General features: G+C 33.4%; 2 protein-coding genes across 3 annotated transcripts; both read left to right on the top strand.

Moving 5' to 3' along the window:
- Window positions 1-3,234: 3,234 nt before the first annotated feature.
- LOC132267508 (transcription termination factor MTERF5, chloroplastic-like) lies at window positions 3,235-4,410 on the top strand. Its single transcript, XM_059768664.1, has one exon. The coding sequence runs from the start codon at window positions 3,235-3,237 to the stop codon at window positions 4,408-4,410; it is 1,176 nt and encodes a 391-aa protein (XP_059624647.1).
- Window positions 4,411-10,711: 6,301 nt separating this feature from the next.
- LOC132315669 (probable inactive leucine-rich repeat receptor-like protein kinase At3g03770) lies at window positions 10,712-18,596 on the top strand. 2 transcript variants are annotated; one of them, XM_059814013.1, is made up of 7 exons: window positions 10,712-12,871; window positions 13,054-13,187; window positions 15,525-15,765; window positions 16,454-16,665; window positions 16,761-16,786; window positions 17,546-17,657; window positions 18,084-18,596. In XM_059814013.1, the coding sequence occupies exons 1-7, from the start codon at window positions 11,527-11,529 to the stop codon at window positions 18,312-18,314; spliced, it is 2,301 nt and encodes a 766-aa protein (XP_059669996.1). In that variant the 5' UTR covers window positions 10,712-11,526; the 3' UTR covers window positions 18,315-18,596. The 2 variants fall into 2 exon arrangements, with proteins under 2 accessions (XP_059669996.1, XP_059669995.1); XM_059814012.1 differs by having other exon boundaries at window positions 16,448-16,665.
- The last annotated feature ends 1,367 nt before the right edge of the window (window positions 18,597-19,963 follow it).

The raw sequence follows: 19,963 nt of genomic DNA, 5'->3' as shown, positions 1-19,963 counted from the left end.
TCAGATTGTTTAATAAATCAAAACCCAATTTCAGATTGTTCAAAAAATCAAAACCCATATCGATCTTTCAGTTTCCATCGCCCGCTATTCCAATTCGGGTTTGCCGTTCACAAACTTCAGCCGCTGGCCCTCTTTCTCTCAACTCTCAAGCTTACCCCCTTCTCTCTCTGCGACTGCTAAGTCAACTAATCAAGGTCTGTAATTTTTGTTTTGCAAACTAAATTCATATATAATCAAGGGCAAATTTGGCATCAGAAATCACACACCAAACCTCTCCTTCCTTTTCCCTTCATTTCCTCCCATTTTTGGGAGGTTAAGAAATTTACTATTATAGCCTTCTGTTAACCCTCCAAACCCTTACCTTTCTTTCACTTTCCTTCTAACAATTTTTGCCAAACACAAATTTTTAATCCTCCTCCATCACTTTTCCTTCAGTTTCCTTCCTTCTCCATTGCACCAAACTGACCCTTAATCTCTCTCTCTCCACAATAAACAGTGTGTTCAACTATACAAACTAAAATGGTCAGCCAAATCTCCAATTTACGACTCCACCGTTCTTTCTCCACACCCACAGTCCCATAACCATGGACCTCACACCCACAGTCCCATAACCATGGAACCTCATTCCTCCCATCCCTCTCTAAATTTGTTTAGGTTCTTTGTGTTTTCTTTAAAATTCATTAATGTTAAGTTTTGATTCTATTTGGAAAAATTTAGGATTTCTAGCTATTTCTTATAAAATTGATCACAAAATTTTATGATGCTTGAAGATAGAACATTTAAAATTTTATATCTTGAGATCCAAGAAACACAACTTTATATCAATTGATTAGTAATATTCATTAATTCGAAATCGACCAAATTCTTTAAATTCACAAATACTACTTTTGATCGAATTATCTATGTTAGGAAAATAATTTTTTTTAAATATTTAAGGTGTATTCGATTGTATGAAATTGGTGGAATTTGAAAAAGTTTAGGTTCAATTTTCTTAGTTAATTGTTTTTCTCAAATTCCACCAATTTTAATTCCAAGACTCCAATTCTATACAGCCAAATACACCTTCGGCTGTATGGAATTGGAGTATTGGAATTGAAATTTGTGAAATTGGAGAAAAATAACTCACAAAAATGAACCAAATTTTTTTTCAATTTCACAAATTTCAATTCTATGCAACTGAACATACCAGCAGCATGGTATTGGAGCCTTGGAATTAGAATTAAAGAAAATTTTGATTCAATTTTCTTAAGGATGTGCTCAGTTCCATGGAATTAGAGCCTTCAAATTGGAATTTGTGGAATTTTAGAAAAACAATTAAGAAAATTGAACCAAATTTTCTCAAATTTTACGAATGTCAATTTCAAAGTTTCAATTCCATGCAGCCAAACACACTTTAATTGTTTTTTCTCCGATTTCACCAATTCCAATTCTAATTCTAAGATTCTAATTCCATGCAACCGAACACACCCTAAAGGCTATATTTGATAATCATTTTGGAATTGAAATTGATGAAATTTCTCCAATTCCAAGGCTCAATTCCATACCACCAAACACAGGCTAAGTGTAAATTTTAAGTTCTTTGTTTTGAAAAAATATTAAATACCCCGTAATCATCCCACCCCTCAAATGTGATGAAGCCCACCTAGATCCATCATCCAATAACTCTAGGTGTCCGGAAGTATCATATCCGGAGCTATTTCATAATTTCCCGTTTTAAAGAATTATGTGGCATGTTTTAAATGATAGATACAAGGAAAAAGATATGAGTTGTTAGTTGGATGATATGTCTTTAATACATGAGATTAATGTGTACAGGTCTGTTTTGTTGGTCAATTCATAATTTATTTAAAATCTTTTCAACATCTTTCTCTTGTCTTGTTAATTCTTTTACGAATTTTTATTCCTAAGTCATGACAAACTTTGTTTAATTATAACAGAGATTCTTTAAAATGCAAGTTTATTTTAAAATGTGCATATCAACATTATTTATTTATTTTTCGTTGTTCTAAAAATACGCAAACAAATGATGTGATTATAAACCTCCTCTCTCTCTCTCTTGGACCCTTGATGTGAGCCCATTGCACTTTTGCAGCCCCTCTTGGACCCTTGATGTGAGCCCATTGCACTTTTGCAGCCCAAACAATAGATGATCCAGTTTATGCCTAGTTTAGGGTGTGTTTAGTAACCGAAAATATTTTTTGTTTTATGTTGTCAATTGTTAAAAAAGAGAAATAAACACAAAAATTATGTTTACTAATTTGTTTTTATTTTCTCTTAATAAAAAAAATTTCTCATTTCACTATTTTCTATTTTTTGTTATTAAGATTGTGGCAAAAGCAAAATACATGTATAAGCATGATGTATACATTTATTATGTGATATATAATATATTTAACATATGATAATTTATTATGAGTAAAAAATATTAAATAATATATCTTATATGTAATAAAATATATATTGTGTTATAATATTATAAATTAATTATAATTTAATATTTACATATAATATAATATAGATATGATATATAATAATATAAAATATCTACTGTTTAATAATTTAATGACATTATATATTATATAAAAATTTATTTTGCCACAAAAAATATTTTACATTATTATTTAATATATTATATATTAAAATATATTTTTATCAAATAAAAAATAATATACAATATTTAATATATTGTATATTAAAAATATATATTTTTATTAAGATTTAATATGCAACTTAGTATATAACACAAATAATATGAATTTTACTTAAAATGAATAGTGCCCGTGTAGTAACATTAGTGAAAACGTTTTTGTGCTATAGTGTCAAAAATATAAGAAGTATCATTTTTATGTTTTCTCTTTTCTTCATAAAAATTGAAAACATTTTCTATTAGAGAAAAATAAAAACTATTTATTAAACGAGATTTTTATTTCGTTTTGTCTTTTTAAAAGTTGACAACAAAAAATAAGAAACATTTTTTTTTACTAAACACAACCTTACTATAAATGTTATTTTTGTTTTATGTTTTTATTAAAAAAATAAAATTATATTTCTATTTGTTTGGGACTGAAAAAAAAAAAAGACGAAAATTTTACTAAACGCTTTACAGGGGTGTATGCGTTTCTCACTCTCGCTAGGGTTTTCACTCTCTCGCTAGCTCTCTCACTAGGGTTTTCTCTGAAACTTGTGGAAGATCGAGCACGGGACAGAGGGCTAAAATTCAAATCGGTCAACCCTATGGCTTTCAGATCCTGTAAGTCTGTATCACCCATCTTTCATTTCATATGCGACACTCTCATACATCACAGAATCAATCATATTACACCCACATTTGTTCGTTTTTTCGAAACCCAATCTATTGCAAACAACTCAAATTTCACAGAGAAACAAGCTTTCACGGTCTCGTACCTCACAAAGTCGTGTGGGTTGTCTTTAGAAACTGCTATCTCAGCTTCTAAGAAGATCAACATTAAAAGCACAGTGAAATCGGACTCGGTTCTTGAGCTCCTAAGGTCGCATGGCTTCACTGAAAATCATATTTCACGCCTATTTTCTACATACCCAAAATTTATTTTGGCTGATCCGGAGGGAATTTTGAGACCCAAAATTGAGTATTTTGAATCATTGGGTATTTTTGGACCTGATTTGCCTAGTTGTCTCTGTTCAAGTAGCATCTTACAGGGCAGTTTAGAAAACCGAATCAAACCCACAATTAATTTCCTTAAGCAATACATTAGCACAAATGAGGATTTAATTCGTGCCCTTAAGCAATCTAGCGGTCGGTGCAGCACTGAAAAAGTTATGCTGCCAAACATCTACGCCTTGCGGGCTCATGGTGTGCCTGAATCACATATTGGAAAATTGTTTATGTTGCAGCCTAGAGCGCTAACGGTGAGAGTTGATGTGTTTAAAGAGATTACTGATGCAGTTAAAGAAATGGGTTTTGATCCCAAAAGTAGATCATACTTATTGGCTGTCCGTGCAATGTCAACAATTAGCAAAATAAATTGGGAAAAGAAGAAGGAAGCTTATATGAGCTTTGGTTGGTCCGAAAGCCAATTTAATTCGGCATTCAAAGTGCAACCGGGATGTATGCTTACCTCAGAGAAGAAGATCAAGAAACTGATGGATTTCTTCGTGAATAAGGCGGGGTTAAGAGCATCAGATACTGCTAAATGCCCAAATCTTTTTCTAACTAGTTTGGAAAGGAGAATCATCCCAAGATGTTCTGTTCTGCAAGTTCTGATGTCAAAGGGTTTGATTAGGAAGGATGTAGAAGTGGTTTGGGTGTTAATTTGTAAGAAAAAGATTTTTGAGACCAGGTTTTTGACCAAGTATAAGGAGGTAGCTCCTGAGGTAATCAAAGCGTACAAAGGTGAAATAGGATTTCAAGGATTCAATACTAGATCGTAGGACAACGTGCAATCAGAGAAGTGAGTAACTGCTAGATATGCTGGCTACAGCAGGGGACTAAAAATATGGTGTATTTGACTTTCTACTAAAATGATTTGGCTGCATTTAAGGTCTGCCATCTAAGAAGTAATCCTCTAATAAGTTCAATGAGGTTTTTTGGCTAGGTGTCCTAACCTGTCTGTTCGTTCATATATTATGTAAAACTTTATCTCTGGATTTAACTTTTGCATATGAGAGATCTATTAGTATGCAATTTTTCGATGAAAGAAGAACTTAGGGCTCACATTTTCTGATTGGTATATTTTGAAGTTATATGCAGCATGCTACCGACCAGAACTAGCTTAATTGGGTATGGATATTTGAATTGAGGAAAAGTGGAAAACAGTCTCATGGATCATTTCGATTTGGTTTCAAAGACCTTAAATTCATTCTTTGTTACATATTCTAAACGGCCTTACCCAGTGTATCTCCCACCTACACACGGTTGTTGGTTTCCACACTTACTAGTCGTAACTTTTACCATTGCACTACTCAGGTTTTTTGGTTACACTTGTAATTTATTACTTATTGTTCCACTTTAATTTGATTCTTTTGATATTTGGCAAGGAAGAAATTTTCTTATGGTGAACTACATATTCCTGTAGTAATATTCTCTTATTTCTAGGTCACAAATGGTAACAAAATATGTTTGAATGATCAGTTTCCTAATTTATTCTCCAGTATTTGAGATAATCCCTTTTGTTTTGCCCATTATTCTGCTCCCACAAACAAACCGAAAATTGAAATGATATTTTTGATCCACCTTCCTTGGCCATCATGAAGTTGCTGACAAAATCTGGCAAATATTTCTTATTTGTCCCCCCACTATATTTTTCTTTCTTTCTTCTTCTTCTTCTAAGATTTAAATTATTATAGTTTTTTTATTGGTTTAGGTATTTTCGTAGACAATGTGTATTTATTTCTTAGGCTCTATAGAGGTTGCAATTAGATATAAATGCAGAAAAATAATTTATTGATTGATTTTGAGTAATTTTGGTCCAGAGTTTACTTTTGGTGTCATTGATCGTTCTTCTTCTACTATGTAGTCAGATGTAATTTTATGAGGGAAATTTCTTTCTTGGACGCAATGATGGCTGGATGGTCTATTTTAATGGAGCTTGGAAGAAGTCCTATCACTGGTCTCACTTTGTCTATGTGATCAAGGATTCTAGAGAAATTTTGAGGTTAGTGGCTGATATTTCAAAGGAGACATGTAGTCCTTGGCACGACGAAGATTTGGCGCTTAGAGCTGTTTTGGAAAGAATACCCTCTCAAGGAATCCCATGTTAGATGGGAAATGGCCTTGAAATACAGGGTCAATACCATCCATATCTGATATAGTGCTAATGGTTAATGCTGATAAGCAGGAGAATATATAATTTAGTCTAATAGTAGTTATTTTGTCCAAATCCATTTTTTATGAAGATCATAGTTTTTAATATTTTGCGTTCATTGACGCCATGGTTAGGAAAGCTAAAGATAAGAAACCTAGAAAGATCTATTTGGTTTATTTTAACTTCTATATTTTCTTCTCCAACGAATAGTGGTGGTATGAGAACCGACTTGTCTAGAGAGTGCATGTTTTATTCTGATTGGTTCGATGTCTTCACTGGACAATAGCACAGCCAGAATTCTGCCATCCTTAAATACGATGACAATGTGGATTCACTCACAGAGTTCCCATTTCTGACTGCAGGCCAAAGTCGTAGTGTGTCACCTTAGCAACACTCTCAGAGAGCAATCAGTGTGCAGATGTCCTCGCCAAGATAGGTGATGGCTAATCTTAGGGACTCATTTGACTCCATCAACACCGTTGCTTCTGGCTGGCGTTGCTTCTGATATCTTTGTTACCCTCCCTGTTGAGGCTTGTTACCAAGTTTATTTAGAGCTCATTGTTAGAGGAGAATCTTATTTTTACCAAATCTATTCGAGCTCATAAATTGGATGTGATCCCCATTGGAGTCCCCACAAAACCAGTCAAGTGGTGAACACCACAAACACACGCACACACACATATATGGAGTAGACACAAAAATCATGGTATGCAAAAATCTGTATTCCCAGTGCAGCCTTTGAATCTCATATTAATGCCTATTGGAGATGTAAAATGTACCAACTGGAGCAGGTCAGTACACCCTTTTAATGTTTAGCATCATATCAAACACAATTGACTTACACAAATGCAAATTAGCATTTTGGTTTCTATATAGTTGTGAGTTTTGCTATGCATAGAGGCTTTCATGATGCATTTTTATATTGTTTATTAATATTATTATACATGACTGAATGGATACAGCTAAATTGGACGGATGACATTTCAATCCAAAATTTATTATAAAAGTTTGACATTTCAATTCAAAATTTATTATAAAGTTCTCGAGGCTTGATGTTGCAATTGATGCATTGATACACTACGAAGTATACAAGTTTTTGGACCACTTGTGTTTGTTAAATTGTAACATGCAACTCTTTTTCATACACGGGTCCCCGTATGCTTCCCATTCTATGGTCTCATGCCTTAAACCTTGGATCATTTGTAGGGCAGCATCATTTTCACCCTTCTCCCTAAAAATTATATAGGTTATTTGAATAGTGAAGTTTATGTTTAATAATGGGCAAGTTACAGTGATTAAGTTTGGACAAATTAAATACCGATAAAATTTTAAACGTTTATTGACCACTCTTAACATTTTCTTTTCTGTTCACGAAATTTTATAAAATGATAATTTTGTTATATTTTTGTATAAAATATAATATAATATATTATTATAATATAATATCATTACTGACTTCTCCTGCTAATGGATTTAAGAAAGGTCATAATAATATGTATTTTATCCTTTACTACATGTTTGTCTTTGTTGTCAATATTAAATTATATTCTTAATCATTCATCGTTGCCTTAATATAATATGTTAATTATGCCAAAAAAAAAAAATCATTGGATCTAAAACAATAAAACATTACTTCATGTCGCAACAGCACATGAGTTATGTTTTAATTTAGATTCTTTATAATTAATGCTATTTTTGCGTAACCTTTTGACTGGTACTTTGGTATTTATGCACACAATGTGAAGTGTAATGTTGGAGCATGTATACAATATAATGCCATTTTGTGCACCTTTATTTATTTATTTATTTATTTATTTACCAGTACATGAACGTTACTTGTGGAACTTTCTTTCCTTAGGAGGATGTGGGTCCAACTAATCATATTAAATATAAAGCTTAGCTCAACCTTAAATTAAAGATTGATATCTAGGCATCTTTTTGACTCACTTTCTTAATTATTTAATCTTGTACTTTCAATGCTTTAAATTAATAAAATTTACCCTTATGCCCTCCAATCAACCGTCTTGCTCAATTCGAAAGGAGTTCTTTGTGCATAAGGGAAAATTCTACTAGCGATCTGCTACCACGGGGGCTCTAAACCGTTGGAATGTGATAAGAGATCTTAAGTTACATAATTCTTTTTAACCGGTGTTACTTTGACGCTCCAAGCACACACCCGTTCTGATTCAAATTTTCATTATTTATGACTTAATTCTATCGCTCTCATATTTATGCTTTCGAATTTATTCTCGCTCTCGCTCCCCACTTTATGTAACTTAGGGGAATCTACCTGACTGATCATTAAATAGTTGAGAGATTCTTGGGATGTGGTACCACAGGCTATTCCATTCTTATATGTAAGATGTCAAATTCAAATAAAATACTATATATATATATATATAGTTGTTCCATTTTTTTTAATTTATTTATAAATTACATTTTATTTTTATTTTTATTTTTTGTGTTTGTTAAATAGAACTTTAACTAAATGCTCCTTTGGTAATACAATTTTTTTTTTTTTTTTCAACACTAGGTATCTCAGAGGGGCTTTTAAATAGTTGGGTGTCTACTTTTAATACACAGAGTTTCAGACATGATAATCTTTCTCAAAAGAAAGTCCAAAGCAAACTTACCATTTTGTCTGGACCAAGACAGCACACATTGCTTTTTGTTTCATTTGGTCCATCCATACCTCAAAAAAATTTTGCATACTTATTTATTCTTCTTTTCAGGCGCGTGAAAGAAAATTATATTAAACATACTGAACAGAGAAATGAAATGAAGATTTTACTTGATTTATTACTCAAAAATAACTCTTTAAGAGTTCAAAAAATAAAAATAATTATTTTTACGAACTAATAAAATATAGTTATTTAGAAATGATTTATTTTTAACTAAATTTTTATAAAACAATTCTCAAAATTTGTTAACTAATCAGATTTTTGTATAATTTTTTAATTTTTTAACCTAAAAAAAACTAAAATTTGTTCTCAAAAAACGAAACTAAGCAATCCAGAAACTTCTCCAATTTTTTTCACTCCAAAACATCAACAAACTTGTATTCACATTTTTGTTTAATTATTTATATATAATTTTGTTTCAACAAAGATTATAAAAATATATTTTTAATTATTAGATGTATGGCTTGTAAATATTTGAAAAAGAAAACAAATTTAAAGAAAGGATCAGTGGGCCAGAGAGGCATCCCACGAAACGTAGATGCGCGTGGGCCTAGTTTATATGGATTTACCATCATGGGGATGCTAACGACCGTTACCTTGCAACGTGGCCTCGCATTCAGTACAGCCTGTGCAGTCACTGGTGGGCCCATTTTTCTGAAGATATAGGGCCTATGACAGTCAGCCCAATTCCCACTGGCAACCTTTTCATTTGGACTGATTCCGAGATGCTCAGCTCAGCAGAAGTTGGTGCTTGTGAAATGACAAATGTGGACAGACTGTATTTGAATCAAGTCTTCATATTTTTTGAACATAAATTTTACTACTAATTTTGTAAGATAATTTCTTGGTTAAAATATTAACTCTTACTGTTAGATGTTTTTGTTCTACTTCATATTCATATTCTGAACTTAGAAGGGCGACATACAAACACTTTTATTATGCATAAATTTTAGAGGGGTGTTAAACACAGACGCACATTTAATTGGTTAAAAAATAAGTTGTAATTAATGTGTCTTTCCTAATGTTTTAGAATTTTAAAACTTTAACTTTAAGACCAAATTACCTTTTTTAAATTATTTCTTCTTTGTTGATACCTAATAACCTTCCTTCTTTCCTTTGGTATATATATATTTAACTTTATTTTTTTTTCTTTATTTTTAATAATTGTCTTTTTTTTTTTTCTTTCTTTCCTGATTGAATATATATGGCTATACTTCATTATTTACTTTCTTTCTTTTTTTTGCTCACTTGTCTTATATATATAAATATATATATATATATTCACATAAATTTTTTACAGTGAGTAACCATTCACACGGTGAGCATATATATATATATATATATATATATATATATAGTTAAAAACAATTGAAAAAAGAAAAAGAGAGAAAAGAATAAGGTAGGTAAGCAAAGAAGAATGATGATTATATATATAAGTGTATACGTACAAGTAGGATAGAAAAAAAAAAAAAGAAGAAATATAAAATGATAATTTGATCTTAAAAGTTAAAGTTTTATAATTTAAAAATAAATAAAAAAGAAGCATTAATTACAACTTCTATAATTGAATTTTTCAACTAATCATATGTGCGAATGTGAATGCACAGTTACTTGTGCGACTGTGTTTAGTAGTACTTTAAATTTTAACCCAATGGTAGGCTGGTCAGGCTTTGGGTTTGCTCCCAAATGATCACCGGTTCGAATCTCCGCAGGGCCACTAGAGGCATACCCGGTCGTTAACTTCAGGGCCTCAAGAGATTAGTCGATATGTGCGCAAGCTGGCCTGAACACTTACGATTATAAAAAAAAAAAAATTAAAAAAAAAATAATACCACAATAAATGCGTTCTTAGTTCAAATGAGAGATAATATTAATTTCTTTTTTTTTAATAGGTTATGAAATATGCGAGAATACCTTAATTTATTAAGTTTTTTAAAATCAGATGGCAAGCATTAGCGTTTTACTCATAAAAAAGTTATATCTATACATATCTTCTTCTTTTTTACCAAGTTTTATTTTTAGACAATGATTTTAGAAAAACTCAATCAATCAAATTTTTTGAGTTACATTTTGTTTTCTCACTGACAGAAAATTGTTATACAGAGTAGTTTTTTTTTCAGCTGAAATAATAAAAGAAATGGCATTTCTGTGATTATAAGATAATCTTTGGACTTTACCGACATTCAACAATAATGCAAAAAACCAGACGCATTTACTTGCATTTCTTTCTCTAGAATCACAGTGTCACTTGCTTCTTTTCTCATTTTTTTAATCTGTTACAACTCTCTCACACACACAGACACTGCAAAACTCATTGTCCTTTTTGTGGAAATACCAACTCCAAACCCATTAATGTCAGAGACCTCACAAATCCATCTTCTACAATTTTAGCACTAGTAAATGCCTTATCGATATCTGTACAGCCTTTTCAACTACCTCCATTAGCTTCACTTCAATCAATTATTTTAACCGTAGCCACATTCATGTACACAATCTCTTCTCTTCCCAAAATTTGTCTCATGCCTTCTCTGTAGCTATTTTTCAATTTTCCTTCGTTTTATGTTCTCAATTTTCCGGGAAAATCTGGACATTTGCACAGAACTTCTTTGCCGGAGGAATAGAGGTTGTCCGTTCATGTCCGTATGTTTTCCTTTAATGGCCAATGGGTTTCTGACCAAGTTGTAAGACTTTTTAAAAATTTCATGTGGATTTTTCGTCCCTTTTTCGTCGTTTACTCAGATTTGGGTTGTTGATGCTTGCTGGGTTTTCTTTAATTTGGAAGTTGTGAATGAATTAGTATACCTTGTGTGTCCGTCCTATGAGCATCTGAGATAGGACTTCAAATTCTTCACAAAAGACAAATGTTTACTTGGGTCTGTCCTAGTTCATTGAAAGAGCAAAATTTCAAGGTGAAATCTCTCATGGGGTTGTTTTTTTGCTGATTCTGGTTAAGGAACTTTGAGGGTTCTGTCTCTGTTTCGTGTGAACTCTACAGAATTGTTTTCACTCTAGGGTTTTGTTCACCGTTGTGAAATCTGAAGCTTTTACTTAGGACTTGTCTAATGGGGTATGTGAAGTTCTTTGCTATAGTGTTTCTTTCATGGTTTTTCTGTATTTCAAGTACCCATCAATTACAGTCCTATCAAACTCAAGTTCTTCTGCAACTAAGGAAGCATTTGGAGTACCCTTTACAGTTGCAAATTTGGGAAAATTACAATGGGGATTTGTGTAATGTGTTGCCAACTCCACGTTTGAGCATCACATGCGAGGACGACTTCATCACAGAGCTCAAAATTATGGGAGATAAGCTTGGCAAGGTTAGTGAATTCAATGGATTTGCAGTTCCCAATCAAACTTTATCTCAGAGTTTCTCTATTGATTCTTTTGTAGTAACATTGACAAGGTTAACTAGCTTAAGGGTTATTAGTTTAGTGTCTTTGGGTATTTGGGGACCACTTCCTGAAAAAATTCATAGGTTATCTTCACTTGAACTTCTGGATATGAGTTCAAATTTTATTTTTGGTGCCATTCCACCTCAGTTATCTAGACTGGTGAAGCTTCACACTTTGACATTAGACAGCAATTTTTTCAATGACACTGCCCCTAACTGGTTGGATTCGTTGTCGAATCTCACAATTTTGAGCTTGAAGAACAATCAGTTGAAGGGTCATTTTCCTTCTTCATTATGCAAAATTACAAAACTCACTGACATTGCCTTGTCTCACAATGAGCTTTCTGGTAAATTGCCCGATTTGAGTACCTTAACTAGTCTACATTTATTGGATTTAAGAGAGAACCATTTGGATTCTGAATTACCACTCATGCCCGAAGGATTGGCTACTGTTCTTTTGAGCAAGAACTCATTCTCGGGTAAGATTCCTGAACAATTTGGCAAGCTAAACCAGCTTCAACACCTTGATCTGTCATTCAATCATCTGAGAGAAACACCACCTTCTGCATTATTCTCTTTGCCAAACATCAGTTATTTGAATTTAGCATCCAATAGGCTGAGTGGGACACTTTCCAACCATCTGAGCTGTGGGGCCGAACTTGGGTATGTCGATATTTCTTCGAACAGGTTGATTGGTGCACTTCCTCCTTGCTTGCTCAGTTCTCATGATAACAGAGTAGTTAAGTTTGGTGGGAATTGCTTGTCCATTGATACTCAACATCAACATCAAGAGTCATATTGCAACGAAGGCAATACAAGGAGGAAAGGAAAAGATATAGGGGTCTTAGTCGGTGTCATTGGGGGAACTGTTATTCTTCTGATACTCTTGGCTTTTGGGCTTCTCATTTTGTATAGAAAAAACTTTTCTCAAGGAATATTGGAGCAGCGTTCATCGCAAAAGGTTGTTCAAGATAATTCACAATCAGGGATTTCTTCCGAGCTCCTTGCAAATGCCAGTAAGTTGTGTATCTGTTAGAGTCTAGTGTTATTATATTCATTACTGTTTGAATGTAAGCTATTTATGTGCCCCATATGACTTCAGTTTCACATCTCAGAATTTCTAAAAGAAGTTTTATTACAGATTCACACAAGTGTGTGGGGGATTTCATAAACACTTTGTTTTTTCCATTTGCTTCAGGGCTCATTTCTCAAGCAGTGAAATTTGGGGCACAAAGTGCTCCAGCATACCGATTGTTTTCATTAGAAGAGTTGGGTGATGCCACAAACAATTTTGATCAATCAACATTCTTGGGTGAAGGCTCCATTGGCAAGGTACTCCTGAATAGCTTCAGTATGCTTTGGCAGTTGATGAAGATCAAATTATTTTAAGATGGTCATTCTCTTGTTTTACCATGAATCACGAGAATTATATTCATAATGCTACAATGAGTGACATTGATTTCCCGAAAAGGATTGGAGTTGGATGAGAAATAAAGAAAAACAGAAAGAGAACTATTTTCTGTTTTATTAGTTCTTGAGAGCTGTTTTTTGAAAACCGAACCAACGAAGCCCATAGCAGCTAGGTTGGATTGTGAATCTCCTATAGAAACATACGTTGTGGTGAGCTCACTTTGTAGTTTATAATTATTATATCATGGTTCTTGCCTACCTGTAAGAGTAAGAACTATTTATTCAAAACAAAAAACTAGTAAACTGTGAAATTACTGCAATGCAAAATATTCTCTCAATATTGGGAAAGCTAATGTGTGTTTTGTGTTTTCAGACATTTAAATTTACTCCAAAGTTGTTTTGCTCTTTAGATGGGTGGGAATGAATAGTAATTTAGCATAAGGAAAGCAATAAAACCTGTAGAGAAAGAATTGCACAAAATAAAAGTGCAAAAAGGAGAGGAAGTTATATGGTCCGCCATGTTATAGACAGTGGCAGCATCATCACGCTACTAATAAGAGACTGCAAATGCCATAAGGTTTGTGCAATAAAAAAATTACACATGCTTATTTGTTATGTAGTTCTTCTTTTGGCAGGATGTGGGGGATGGCAAGCATTGTGTTTTCCCCTCAGAATCTGTGACCTTAGAACTGATATGGGTACAATTTTACATATGGATGGGTGGATTCTAGTGGTTGATATAATAGGAACCAAAAATAAGAAGATGAATGAATCATAAGTTACTTGTCCTATTTAAGGCACATTCTTAGAGAAACTTCCCACACATGTAACTAATGTCCCAATCTCAATCTTGAAATCCTATAATGTTGATATGGAGACATACCGAGAGATGAAAATCCTTTTTGTGAGCATAAAGATGCTCTTGGCAGAGAAACTGGTGACATTGAGCACCTCTTGTGAATATTTTTCAACCAATTGCTATCTTTTTTAGGGATGTGGCAATTAAACTATTCATATATGGAAAATCTTTAACTAGTGATAGACGAGGGCAATTTCCACCGCAAAAGGTTGGAAACTATTTAAATTTTTGAACATCTCTTGTTATTTTTCTGTGTGGTAATATCGAAGGACAGAGAGGAGCTTGGAAATAGAGTTTTTGTGACCGAGTAGAAGTGGGTTAGCTGAGTCTTTTGATTAACACCCAAATTTCTCACTCTAGAAATCAATATGGAAGAACTTCTATTCCTTCTTTCTCTATCTTTTTTGTGAACAATGTGAACATAGAAATGGTGATGACTGCCTTTAAAGGCAGAAGTGCCAAATTTTGATTTAAAATCTAAATGAAAAGCTTGAAGCATGAAGAATTTAGATGAGGGTTGAATCTTCCGAGGTATTGAACATTTCATTTTGGCTTATATAACTTCAATGGTGTTTTTTTAATTATCTTCTTAGCACACATGGAAATGATTATACTGTATAAAGCAGGAACAACTACATACCACTTTTTTTTTTTTTTTTTTTTTTTAAAGCCACTTTCTGCAACTCATTTAAGCAGCTGCTGATTGTTTTTTTATTTAATTTTACTAAATTTATTGTGAAGCTCTGGTGATATGATCATTTAGCATTTGGATTCCTCTTCTAGACATAAGGTATTGAAAGTAGCAAGTTATTTCTGGAGGTCTCCTTGTTTACTTCCAGTTACATGAAGATAAGATACGACTTAACATGCCCTGGCTGCCGAAAGACCAAAAATATATCTGTAATGGATCATGACAATCATTCTGTAGAATTGCTTCCTCTACATGATCTGATTCAACCTGACACACTGATTCATGGAAAGGGCAGATCATTTAGTTGCAATAAATCACCACACAAAGTGGTTGTCATACTGCGAAGACTTTGCACATCTATCCAGAGTTGGATAGGACTACTCTTTGATATGAATTAAGATCACTTGGCAATAGGCCTAACTACTTGTGAGCTACCAATGGGCCAGTGGCCTAGCGGTATCAGCCCCTTACCTTCCAAAGGGAGGTTAGGGGTTCAAGCCTCAGTGGAGGCATGTGTGTGTGAGTACCAACTATGAAAAAAAATAAAAAATACTTGTGAGCTAAGAATACATTTAAAAGCCCTTCTTAATTGTTTTGCCTTCATCATTGATAGTAAGATGACATGTATCATTGCTATTTAATGCATATAATTAAGCATTTAGATATATTGCTCAAGGACCTCTTTAACATTTTGTATTAATCTTTTCAGCTTTACAAGGGAAGATTAGAGAATGGGACCTATGTTGCCATACGATCTCTGACTTTGTTTAAAAAATATTCAATTCAAAACCTGAAACAACGGTTGGATTTGCTCTCAAAGCTTCGCCATCCACATCTGGTTAGTCTTTTGGGTCATTGCATTGATGGTGGTGTACAAGATTCTACTGCCAATAGGGTCTTCCTTATACATGAATATATGCCCAATGGGAATTTTCGTACTCACCTCTCAGGTCAGTTTAACATAATATACTTTATCAAACTAGTTTCCATACATGAATGCATACATGCACATGCAAGAACCGCATGTTCGACTTAATAAAGAACCATGGAGCTTTCTCCACCCATTCTCTCATATTCATGTGTCGGCACTTCACCTAAATTCCACATGCATACATAATGAGAGCTCAAGTGGAATGACATGAAATGCTCTCTTAGGCTTTCTGTGGTTGGGATTAAATTGATATATTTTAATTATATACCATAAGTATATATGAAGATGTATACATGGAGAGGGCCAAATGGGAATGACAATCCAAACTTAAATAGTTGGACAGAACTTTATTGAGTTTTACTATATAAAATTTAGGGAGATGGAGTTTCCAGCTGGGGAGACTCTTAGGCCCCCATTATTAACCCTCCTGATTGCTTTCAAGTTTGTAATTATTCCTTTTCTGGCTTTGGAAAGCACTACAGGGGGGCCATGGGGTGGTGGATAATGTTGTCACATGGTCTTGTATTTTCTCAACAATCCCTCCTCCCGCCTACACACAACTTCGGGAAAAAAAGGATGGTTTAGGAGGATGCATATAGATCGGCAATTTTACCATTCAAAACTTTAGGTTCAACAATCTTCAATACATGGCAACTATATTTATTGGAAGCTGTAGAGCTTTTGTCTAACTATATTTGTAGCTGCAGAAAATTGTCCAGATAAGGTTCTTAAATGGTCGGATAGATTGGCGGTCCTAATCGGTGTTGCCAAGGCTGTGCACTTTCTACATACTGGGGTAATTCCTGCTTCTTTCAGCAACCGATTGAAGACAAATAACATATTGCTTGATGAGCATCGGATTGCTAAGCTGAGCGATTATGGAATGTCCATCATCACAGAAGAAAGTGAAAAACTTGAGGTATATTTCCTGATTATTTGGATTACCTCGTTCATATTTCAAAAATTTCTTGATTTCAAGTGGTATATCTGACATAAGTATTATTCATTTTGTAGGCAAAGGGAGATGGCCCTAAATCGTGGTAAATATCCTTCTGAAAAAAACCTTTTCCTTAAAGAAATGTTCTCAGTTGGGTGCATAGTGAATGCTATTTAATTTAATTTAATTTTTATGTAAACAAGATTTGATATCTGAAATTACCATCAATGGACAATCTATGATAGAGCCTGCAGATTAAAAATACAGAACTCCAGAACTAGGATGCATGATTTTCCAATAGCATTGCATCTTATTGTTGATATGTTATCTTCATACAACAAATCCAAATGCATGTTGGGGTTGAGCTCATTGAGTCCATAGCTCCTTTGTGCAAAGAAATGCTACATGTTAGGTCTGTGTTCAACCCACCCCACCCAGCACCTCACACAATGGGGGGTCAACATTGAGATTGCCTTTTTTCACTACTAAATGGGCTTACCCACCTTTTTTTCACATACATATTCACAGATATATGTTTTTGACATGGGTGGATGAGATGGAATTGACACATTCAAAATGGAGGTGGTTAGTTTACTAGTTATATAGTAGGCCTGAACAAGTAACATTTTATACCTCTCCCCTTTAGCCACTGCTATTATTTCCTTGCCACTTTTTTTAAGGATCCACTTTATTCTTCTACAGTGAAGGATCATAAGCTCTGGTTATTGTAGTATTTTTTTGATACTGATAATTGGTTTTATGGTTTATTGTTTTTGCCAGTTTCTAAGTCTCAAACAGGTCAACGAATATTCCAATATATATATTTGTAAAGATTTGTGTGTTTGGCATGCTTATTTTGCAGGCATATGACAAAGTTAGCGGATGATGTATATAACTTTGGTTTCGTATTACTTGAATCACTTGTGGGGCCTTCAGTAAGTGGAAAAGGAGAAGCATTTTTGCTAAATGAAATGGTATGCTAAAGCTACTATTAAATGCATTTTCAGCTTAATCAACACTATCTAGATATTCTTTTTGAATTTTGGTCCCTGAATCTTTCTCGTAAATTCTCACAATACGACAAGTACTAAGGTTTATAATTAATGTCACAAGTGAAGTTCATATAGCTTTGTGATTAATTGAATTTCTGATGTCAATATTAAATTCAATGTACTTTGTTACAGTAAAATTTAAGTGAAGCTCAGAGTTAAAATTTGTCTTAGTTGATGTCAATTGAGATCATGAACTTATTTATCTTGAAAATTGGACAAGATTCTAGAGCTTTTTCTTCAAAGAAAAAGGAAATGCCATTTTTTGATATTTTGCTTTGAATGTGAATTTTCACTGAAATATTTTGCTTTAGATGGTAGATTTCTGAGACCTGCTTTCATGAATCACAGACATCATTCGGTAGCCAGGATGGTCGTCAACGAATTGTGGATCCAATCGTGCTAACGACTAGTTCACAAGAGTCCTTATCAATTGTGATATCCATCACCAACAAATGCATATTGCCAGAGTCATCTTCTCGTCCCTCTTTCGAGGATGTCCTTTGGAACTTGCAATATGCTGCTCAAGTGCAGGCCACGGCTGATGCTGATCAAAAATCAGATTCTACATCACGGTCGTAACTTCACAAAGACAGAATGACATATTAGCTACAAGTACATTCCTTCTTATTGCAGCCATGAAATCCGTTGACGCGCCCATAATTTAGCTGTCAGCAGCCTGTCCTCATTTTGTACTGCTTATTGTGTACAATTGTAAATGTCATTTTTTGATTTTAATCTCTTTAACTTGAATGTAGATGACAATATGGATTAGAGTTTCCTCAGATACATTTCTCCCACAATATGTTTGAAGACATTAGGGAAAGTAAATGTGAAAGGATTGACTAGTTTTACGTGAGCTCATATATTGTGTCAATGTTGATCAATACCATATCTCATAAAGTTATTCTTTTTTTTTTTTTTAATTAGCCATGACAGTGAATACTAGTATAGAAAAAGTAATTAAAATATAGACAACATTTTCTCAATTTCCCTCTTCCCTATGTTTCTATTCTATAAATATTTTATGAGAAATGATAGGTCTTCCGATTTTAATTGTCGACCTGAATACAATGTAGTTGGATCCCGTTGGAACTCTTAAAAAAATTCCGTAAATATCTCTCTTCGACTCATCCCCAACTACGTTATATTCGGGAGAGTAGTCGGTAATTGAAGTCCAAAGATCTATCACTACTCATATTTTATCTTCTTTTTTTTTTTTTTTTTTTTGGGGTGATTGATAATGATAATATATACAATGAGGCCTTGGGCCCAAAAGAAGAAGCAAGACTAAGCTTGATACAAGGCTGTGAATGGGCCCAAACTATCACGTCTTTGTGTTTTTTCTTTCCTACAGTTGAGCCCAGATGTTTCTCACTTGTTTTTGTCATTTTTAAAAAGAATTTGAAAGTGCTTTTTCCTTTCTAAAGGGAATGGCCCAGCTTCTTTTCACCGGTGAACTTTTTTTATTTTTTTGTTGTGGTTTATTTTTGGTTTTTTTCACTTTAAATTGCTTTTAAGCATTATAATTAGGGATGACAAATTATGACACGACACGATAACATGATAGAGTTAAAAAGGTTTAAGTTTGGTATAAATGGGTTTGGGTTATAAAATCGTGTCGAGTCAGGGTTGAATAGTTCAACCCGTATAACTCGTTTATGACCATTTAACTCAACATGTTATAATCGTAAATATTACTTATGTAATATGTTATCTGTTTAAACTTAATTATTATGAATAGTTAAGTCATTTCAATTGTCTATATTTTATGATTTTTTTTAAAAATATTTATAAAATAAAAATATAATTTATATTTTAATAAAAAATAAAACGCTTAAAACAAATCAGACGTCAACAAACCCTTGTGATAAGAAAAAAAACCTTATTAAAAAAAAACAAAAAACAATTGCGGGCCCACTTTAGTACAAAAATTGAGCCTTACGTCTTTCCAACGCACTAAATCCACCGACATACACCACACAATATAGTACGATAGTCTAGGATGACGTGGGAAAGGACCCCTTAATGCAACGTAACATGGGGTTAACACTTTTTTTTTTGTTTTGGTTACTTTCTTTATAACATGAGCTACTGTTTTTTTCCCATTCTTCACTTTTGCTTTTTGAATTTTCTCACTCATCCTCTCTTTTTCTTTTGACAAAGTGGGTGGGCCCCCTCACATTCCATTCTTACCCCCCTCACACACTGTCATTTTTAATTTAAAAAAT

This window comes from Cornus florida, unplaced genomic scaffold, assembly GCF_030987335.1.
Source record: "Cornus florida cultivar Cherokee Brave unplaced genomic scaffold, ASM3098733v1 CherokeeBrave_3.0.0_Hap2_Chr07, whole genome shotgun sequence".
Classification (NCBI taxonomy): Eukaryota; Viridiplantae; Streptophyta; class Magnoliopsida; order Cornales; family Cornaceae; genus Cornus; species Cornus florida.
Note: the sequence above shows the minus strand (reverse complement) of the source record. Positions and strands in the feature narration are given on the sequence as shown.

Excerpts from the sequence above, each read along its gene's own strand:
- LOC132315669 (XM_059814012.1), top strand. The coding sequence starts at position 11,527 with ATGGGGTATGTGAAGTTCTTTGCTATAGTGTTTCTTTCATGGTTTTTC. Across the intron at positions 12,872-13,053 it reads CGAGCTCCTTGCAAATGCCA|GGCTCATTTCTCAAGCAGTG; the intron begins GTAAGTTGTGTA and ends CATTTGCTTCAG. Across the intron at positions 13,188-15,524 it reads GTGAAGGCTCCATTGGCAAG|CTTTACAAGGGAAGATTAGA; the intron begins GTACTCCTGAAT and ends TAATCTTTTCAG.
- LOC132267508 (XM_059768664.1), top strand. The coding sequence starts at position 3,235 with ATGGCTTTCAGATCCTGTAAGTCTGTATCACCCATCTTTCATTTCATA.